The sequence below is a fragment of the Anomaloglossus baeobatrachus genome, chromosome 1 (assembly GCF_048569485.1).
Source record: "Anomaloglossus baeobatrachus isolate aAnoBae1 chromosome 1, aAnoBae1.hap1, whole genome shotgun sequence".
NCBI classification, from domain to species: domain Eukaryota; kingdom Metazoa; phylum Chordata; class Amphibia; order Anura; family Aromobatidae; genus Anomaloglossus; species Anomaloglossus baeobatrachus.
In genome coordinates, this window is record NC_134353.1 from 739,757,484 (window position 1) to 739,766,137 (window position 8,654).

General features: G+C 50.0%; 1 protein-coding gene across 2 annotated transcripts in view; it reads left to right on the forward strand.

The window, feature by feature from the left end:
- The window catches only part of EIF4ENIF1 (eukaryotic translation initiation factor 4E nuclear import factor 1), a 71,057-nt gene extending 62,614 nt beyond the window's left edge, over nucleotides 1-8,443 (forward strand). For both annotated transcript variants that reach the window (XM_075322725.1, XM_075322732.1), the window contains 3 exons: nucleotides 311-425; nucleotides 512-844; nucleotides 8,204-8,443. In XM_075322725.1, the coding sequence (XP_075178840.1) occupies nucleotides 311-425; nucleotides 512-844; nucleotides 8,204-8,418 (663 nt within the window). In that variant the 3' untranslated portion in view covers nucleotides 8,419-8,443. The remainder of the gene's footprint in view (nucleotides 1-310; nucleotides 426-511; nucleotides 845-8,203) is intronic.
- Nucleotides 8,444-8,654: the final 211 nt, after the last annotated feature.

Here is an 8,654-nt window from a genome sequence, read left to right on the forward strand (position 1 = left end):
TGTGGTGGGACCGACATTTACGTACAGCGTCCTTAGCCCAACAACCCAGGGACAGCTAATTATAGATCCTGGCGAGTTTGTGCATTGCAGGCCATGCTTGTACTGTATCTTGGGGATCTGCACCAGCCCTTAAAGTTACAAGCTGCTCTTTCAAGGAAACCAAAATGCTTGTGGCACTCCGTAAAAATGAGTTTGGCACCCCTGTTTTGGTTGGTGAGATGTACAAACTATTGGACTGGGATAATTTTATTTTTCTAGATTTCTGGTATTTATTATATTATATATTTTTTTTTTTTATTATTAAATATAGCTATCTCCATCATTTACACCTACCTCAGTCATCCGTAAAATGTATGAAAGCAAGGAAAAGAGCAAAGATGAGATCCCTTCTGGAAAGCAGGATAAAGATGGGAGATTGCAGGAAGGTAATATTGATGCTGCATACCTGGGCACTAAACACTCCATGGCTTTCTATTAACCTTTTTGTCATTTCCCTAATCTTGTCTGACAGATGGAATCTTATCTGGTCATTTATCTGACCATACTGTCCAAAGCACCTCTCCAGTCCTGGGAACCAGGTTTCCTAACTCTCATCGCAGTGGGTGTACACCACCCCTACCCCATCAGAATCGCTACACCAAAGATCAAGAATACCGGCCTAAATCTTCTGGGAGACAAACGCCAACTATGACTACTTCAGTTCCCGGAGCCTCCTTTTTACGCCCTCTCCACCAGGTACCTGTTATGCCAGTTGTTCGGCCATCCCACCAGTTGCATCCCGGCTTGGTACAGAAGATGTTGGCACAGGGTGTACCTCCTCAGCATCTCCCTCTTCTGCAAGCAGGTCAGTATGCTATGCCTATATACTATTTATACCCACTACATAACAAGACATTTGAGAGATTAATCACCAGAATGTACTGAAAGACACACAATGTGGCTATTCTATTCATTACACATCTGTATCAGATGCTTAGTTACCATTGACCTCTGCATAGTTGAATTTATGGAGATCTAGAATTCCTTCATTGTCAGTTTGTTTTCAAGATCTGTTCAAGATATCCAGCAAGGAGTCTCTACGAATGACGAGCGAGCATTAAAGTGTTCGAGTGTTCTTTACACGAGTCGAGTAGGTTGGATACTCTGACAGGCACCACACCAGTAATGAATATAATGAAAGTCCATTATTGGGCAGCCTGGCTGTCCGCCCACATATAGCCATCCATAAACAGAGCATTTCTGGGGAAGGTGGGGGATGGAAGGAGTCAGTGTGGTTTTTTTTTTTTTTTTGGTTTTTTTTTAACCCAGTGCATCTGAACACGTTGTTTTCTTTTTCGCTCCTAATTGGGAGACCCAGACAGTGGGTGTATAGCTACTGCCCTCTGGAGGCCGCACAAAGAACTACACTTAAAAGTGTAAGGCCCCTCCCCTTCTGGCTATACACCCTCCCGTAGGAGTACAGATTCCTCAGTTTTAGCTTTGTGCGCAAGGAGGTCAGACACGCACGCATAGCTCCATTGTTTTTAGTCAGCAGCAGCTGCTGACTATGTCGGATGGAAGAAAAGAGGGCCCATACAGGGCTCCCAGCATGCTCCCTTCTCACCCCACTGTATGTCGGAGGTGTTTGTAAGGTTGAGGTACCCATTGCGGGTACGGCGGCAGGAGCCCACATGCTGATTCCTTCCCCATCCCTTTTTACAGGGCTCTGGGTGAAGTGGGATTTACTGGTCTCCAGGCACTGAGACCGTGCTCCATCTACAGCCCCTGGAGAAGATGCTGGATGGAGCGGAGTACATCAGGGACATGGCCCTGCTTCCTCAAGGTACTCTGTGTCCCCGTGCATTTGGCGCTCACACCGCAGCATGCTGGGTGTTGTAGTGCGCCGGGGGACATCAGCGCTACGGCGCTTGTGCCATGGCCTCATTCAGCTTCGCTGAAGCAGGCACACTTCTAGGAATCGGTCGCGCCGGCCGCTGGGACTGCGGCGCGGCTGGCACTTGTGGTGCGCCGGGGACTTCAGCGCGGCCCGCGCTTTTACGGCGGCCGCGCTGATAACTCGAGTCCCCGGCTTTTGCGGCCTGCTTCCGTTCGTTCCCGCCCCCAGACCTGCCAGTCAGGAGAGGGGCGGGACGCTGGCCAGTGCATCAGCGCTGAGGGCTGGAGTCGTTTTTACATACTCCAGCCCTCACAATCGGCACAGAGGGGACACTGTTTCCCGCACTTTTGTTTGGGAACTCCCACGGACCGCCCCTCTCCACAGACGCCGGCAGCCATTCCTGCTGACACGCTGAGCTGCAGAGGGGAGCCGGGGAGACCCAGACAAGGAATTCTGCAGCCTCTTACCCGCTATTCAGCGGGCGGTAAGCAGCCCTCAGGGCTCACCCCCTCTTGTGCCAGTAGTATTCTTAGTATTTTGTTTCTACAAATACTTTGTATTGCATAGCGCTGGTCGCCCTTTGGCTATAGACTCTCTCACATTGCAGAGAGCCAGCAGCATGTCGTCCGTAAAACGCAAGGGTGCCAAGGCACAGACATTATATGCTTCCTGCACCGCATGTGGGACTTTTCTACCGGCAGGCTCCACGGACCCCCATTGTGTGCAGTGCTCGGCCCCTGCGGCGCTTGCACAGCCGGGACCTCCGCTGGACGTGACCCAGGGTGTACCACCTGTGAATGCTGTCCAGGTGACAGGAACTGAGTTTGCAGCTTTTGCTGACAGAATGTCTCTCACTATGTCACAAATTCTTGACACATTGCGAGCTAGGCCTGTACTTCAGGCCACGGACACTGTGCAATCATTGCCCCCTGGTCCCCCTCAGCTCCAAGCTCCGGGACGGGCACATACACCTCAGGGTGAAGACTCTGACTCGGACGATGGCCCCGGGCAGCCTAAGCGGGCTCGCTATGACGGGCCTTCACATTCATCTCAATGGTCAGGATCCCAGCGAGATGAATCTATGGGTGATGAGGCGGACGTAACTGATCAGGATTCTGATCCTGGGACCGCTCTCAATCTAGATACACCAGATGGTGACGCCATAGTTAATGATCTTATATTTAACATCAATAAGATGTTAAATATTTCCCCACCAGCTCCTCTTGTGGAGGAGTCAGCTTCGCAGCACGAGAGAATCCATTTCAGATACCCTAAGCGTACTTTAAGCACTTTTCTGGACCACGCTGACTTTAGAGACGCAATCCAGAAACCCCACGCTTATCCTGAAAGGCGTTTTCCTAAACGGCTTAAAGATACACGCTATCCTTTTCCCCCTGAGGTGGTCAAGGGTTGGACCCAGTGTCCAAAAGTGGATCCTCCAATTTCCAGGCTTGCAGCTAGATCCTTGGTTGCAGTTGAAGATGGAGCGGCACTTAAAGATGCCACTGACAGGCAGATGGAGCTCTGGCTGAAATCCATCTATGAAGCGATTGGAGCGTCATTAGCGCCTTCTTTTGCAGCCGTATGGGCACTCCAAGCTATCTCAGCCGGGCTTGCGCGAGTTGACTCCGTCACACGTGCATTTGCCCCGCAGGTAGCACCATTGACCTCGCAAATGGCGGCATTCGCGTCGTACGCGATTAATGCTGTTCTTGACGCTACAAGCCGCACGGCAGTGGCGTCAGCCAACTCCGTTGTTTTGCGTAGGGCCCTGTGGTTGAGACATTGGAAAGCAGATTCTCATTCCAAGAAGTGCTTAACCAATTTGCCTTTTTCTCGTGACCGATTGTTTGGAGAGCGTTTGGATGAAATCATCAAACACTCCAAGGGTAAGGACTCATCCTTACCGCAACACAGACAAAACAGACCCCAACAGAGGAAGGGTCAGTCTGGTTATCGGTCCTTTCGAGGACCGGGCAGGTCCCAATTCGCCTCGTCAAAAAAGACTCAAAAAGACCAGAGACGCTCAGATTCTTGGAGGTCTCAGTCACGCCCAAAAAGGACAGCCGGAGGAACCGTTGCCAAGACGGCGTCCTCCTGACTTGCGGTCTCCGATTCCCACACCCGCGGTCGGTGGGAGGCTTTCCCACTTTGGCGACATCTGGCTGTCACACGTCAAAGACCGTTGGGTGAGGGATATTCTGTCTCACGGGTACAGGATAGAGTTCAGTTCTCGTCCGCCAACTCGTTTCTTCAGAACTTCTCCACCACCAGACCGAGCCGATGCTCTGTTGCAGGCGGTGGCCGCTCTAAAGGCGGAAGGAGTGGTGACCTCCGTCCCTCTTCAGGAACAAGGTCACGGTTTTTACTCCAATCTGTTTGTGGTCCCAAAAAAGGACGGATCGTATCGGCCCGTCCTGGATCTAAAGTTGCTCAACAGACACGTAAAAGTCAGGAGGTTCCGGATGGAATCCCTACGCTCCGTCATAGCCTCAATGTCTCAAGGAGATTTTCTAGCATCAATAGATATCAAAGATGCGTATCTCCACGTGCCGATCGCACCAGAGCATCAGCGTTTCCTACGCTTCGTCATACACGACGAACACCTGCAGTTCGTAGCGTTACCTTTCGGTCTGGCAACAGCCCCCCGGGTCTTCACCAAGATCATGGCAGCAGTAGTAGCTGTTCTGCACTCGCAGGGTCACTCGGTCATCCCGTATCTAGACGACCTGCTTATAAAGGCACCCTCTCAAGAGGCATGCCAACACAGTCTGAAGGTGGCACTAGACACTCTCCAGAGTTTCGGGTGGATTATCAACTTTCCAAAGTCTCATCTAACCCCGACCCAATCTCTGACTTATCTTGGCATGGAGTTTCATACTCTCTCAGCGATAGTGAAGCTTCCACTGGACAAGCAGTGCTCGCTACGGACTGGAGTGCAATCTCTCCTTCAGAGCCAGTCGCACTCACTGAGGCGCCTCATGCTTTTCCTAGGAAAGATGGTAGCAGCAATGGAGGCAGTCCCGTTCGCGCAGTTTCATCTGCGCCTTCTACAATGGGACATTCTACGCCAATGGGACGGGAAATCGACGTCCCTCGACAGGACTGTCTCCCTCTCTCAGACTGCCAAGGACTCTCTGCGTTGGTGGCTTCTCCCCACCTCATTGTCACAGGGAAAGTCGTTCCTTCCCCCGTCCTGGGCAGTGGTCACGACGGATGCGAGCCTATCAGGGTGGGGAGCGGTGTATCTCCACCACAGGGCTCAGGGGATGTGGACTCTGGAAGAGTCCACCCTGCAGATCAATGTTCTGGAAATCAGAGCAATCTATCTTGCCCTGCGAGCCTTCCAACAATGGCTGGAAGGCAAGCAGATTCGGATTCAGTCGGACAATTCCACGGCGGTGGCGTACATCAACCACCAAGGGGGAACACGCAGTCGCCAAGCTTTTCAAGAAGTCCAACGGATTTTGACGTGGGTGGAAAGCAGAGCGTCCACCATATCCGCAGTTCACATCCCAGGCGTGGAAAACTGGGAAGCAGACTTTCTCAGTCGCCAGGGCATGGACGCAGGAGAATGGTCCCTTCACCCGGACGTGTTTCAGCAGATCTGTTGCCGCTGGGGGACGCCGGACGTCGATCTGATGGCGTCACGGCACAACAACAAGGTCCCAGTTTTCATGGCACGGTCTCACGATCACCGAGCACTGGCGGCAGACGCCTTGGTTCAGGATTGGTCGCAATTCCGACTCCCCTATGTGTTCCCACCTCTAGCATTGTTACCCAGAGTTCTCCGGAAAATCAGGTCCGACTGCCATCGAGCCATACTCGTCGCTCCAGATTGGCCAAGAAGGTCGTGGTACCCGGATCTGTGGCATCTCACGGTAGGCCAACCGTGGACACTACCAGACCTTCCAGATTTGCTGTCTCAAGGGCCGTTTTTCCATCTGAATTCTGCGGCCCTGAACCTGACTGTGTGGCCATTGAGTCCTGGATCCTAGCGGCCTCAGGTTTATCTCATGAAGTTGTTGCCACAATGAGACAGGCTAGAAAACCATCCTCAGCTAAGATCTATCACAGAACGTGGAAGATATTCTTAGCGTGGTGCTTGGCTCAAGGGTTTTCTCCCTGGCCATTTGCATTGCCAATTTTTCTTTCCTTCCTGCAGTCTGGGTTGGAAAAAGGTTTGTCGCTTAGCTCTCTTAAGGGTCAAGTCTCCGCGCTATCCGTATTCTTTCAGAAGCGCTTGGCACAGCTTTCTAAAGTACGCACGTTTCTCCAAGGAGTTTGTCATATCGTTCCTCCTTACAGACGGCCATTGGAACCCTGGGATCTGAACAAGGTTCTCATTGCTCTCCAGAAGCCGCCTTTCGAGCCTTTGAAAGAGGTTCCCCTTTCTCGGCTTTCACAAAAGGTAGTTTTTCTTGTGGCGGTCACGTCTCTTCGAAGAGTGTCCGAGCTAGCGGCGTTATCTTGCAAATCTCCCTTCCTGGTGTTTCACCAAGACAAGGTAGTACTGCGTCCAATTCCAGAGTTTTCTCCCAAGGTGGTTTCTTCCTTTCATCTCAATCAGGATATCACTTTACCATCTTTGTGTCCGCATCCAGTTCACCAATTTGAAAAGGGTTTACATCTGTTGGACCTGGTGAGAGCACTCAGGATTTACATTTCTCGCACGGCGGCTCTACGCCGTTCTGATGCGCTTTTTGTCCTAGTCGCTGGTCAGCATAAGGGATCGCAAGCTTCCAAATCCACCCTGGCGCGGTGGATCAAGGAACCAATTCTTCACACATACCGTTCTGCTGGGCTTCCGATTCCATCTGGACTGAAGGCCCATTCTACCAGAGCCGTGGGTGCGTCCTGGGCATTGCGGCATCAGGCTACGGCTCAGCAAGTGTGCCAAGCGGCTACCTGGTCGAGTCTGCACACGTTTACCAAACACTATCAAGTGCATACCTACGCTTCGGCAGATGCCAGCCTAGGTAGACGGGTCCTTCAGGCGGCGGTGGCCCACCTGTAGGAAGAGGCTGTCTGACAGCCCGTTCATGTGGTATCTTTTTACCCACCCAGGGACTGCTTTTGGACGTCCCACTGTCTGGGTCTCCCAATTAGGAGCGAAAAAGAAGGGAATTTTGTTTACTTACCGTAAATTCCTTTTCTTCTAGCTCCAATTGGGAGACCCAGCACCCGCCCTATTTGTTCTTAGGGTTTCGTTTTTCGGGTGCACATGTTGTTCATGTTGTTTCTTAAGTTCTCCGATCGTGTTATCGGATTGAATTTGTTTTTGAAACTGTTATTGGCTTTCCTCCTTCTTGCTTTGGTACTAAAACTGAGGAATCTGTACTCCTACGGGAGGGTGTATAGCCAGAAGGGGAGGGGCCTTACACTTTTAAGTGTAGTTCTTTGTGCGGCCTCCAGAGGGCAGTAGCTATACACCCACTGTCTGGGTCTCCCAATTGGAGCTAGAAGAAAAGGAATTTACGGTAAGTAAACAAAATTCCCTTCTTTAACCCCCCGTGAGAGCAATCCAGAGACTCCAAGCGGCACTCACTGGGGTGTCTGCTTCTTTCATTCACTGAAGGGAAGCTGCTCTGTCGGATTGTTCACAAACGACTAGAGTTAAGCGAGTACTGTCTAATACGCACATTCATTCCGAATAGCGTGTGCAATGCAAGGTAATATGGGGGGGTTAAAGTTAACAAGTAACCCAAATGCTGTTCTATTTGTGCGAGTAGCAAATAGTGCGAAATTTGGGTTACTCGTTACATTGTGAGTTTTCCCCATTGACTTGCAATCCATATGCTACTCGGAATGAATATGCGAGTATTAGACAGTAATCGTTAGGAGTATAGCAAGTAAGAATAGTTAGGTACTCACTCAACTCTACAAATGACACATTAGAGCATCCACGATACTCGGCTGAGTAACAAGTGTACCCAAGCACACAGTTGCTCGATCAAGTACCGAGCAGTGGCGAGCTTGCTCGCTTATAATGACTCTCCACTTAGCCTTTCATCAAATGATCCAGGCTCTTCTGTTGCAAGCTCCTCTTTGGCCATTTGCTTGGTCCTGCACTCTACAGAAACGTGCTGTATGCATAATGCTTAGAAATTTAGAGTATGTACCTCTAAACTGTAGGTGCAAATGGTTTGAACCCAAGGAAGCTGCCTATAATGACCTCACATACTGCATTCAGATTACATGGACATGTTACATGGTCACTGTAAATGTTACATTGCTATTGTCTTTGGGTATCTGTTGTGAAACCCACTGTTAATTTCATTTTATTTAAAAAAAAAAAAAAAATTAAACCAAACTTTTGTTCTTAAGGTCTTCTGCCTTCTGGTATTGACCTGCCAACTCTGCATGCGCTGTCACCGTCTGGCCTCGGTCAGCAGTTCTACCCACTGTCACAGACTGGGCATCCGCTTCTCAATCAACGACCAACAAATCTCCAACTTGCAATGATGCAGCGATCAGGTATTCTGTTGGGTTTTTTTTTTTTTGTTTTTTGTCTTATGAGTACATTGGATAATTTCTTCTGATTTTTAAATCTTAACTCTAGATCTGTAACCCAAATTAGCAGTATTGTTCAGCAATACTTTGTAGAGAAGTGGGTGTTACTACAACAAAGTGGTGTCTAGATTGTGCTTTTCGAACTGTTGTGCTAGTGGAAATCATATGTCCCTTTTTGATGGACTGCCTTTAGTGCAGCAGAAAGTAGTTGTCGCTGAGACCAAGGTGGGTAGATAATTGCTTTTTATTTGATCAGAATCCTACA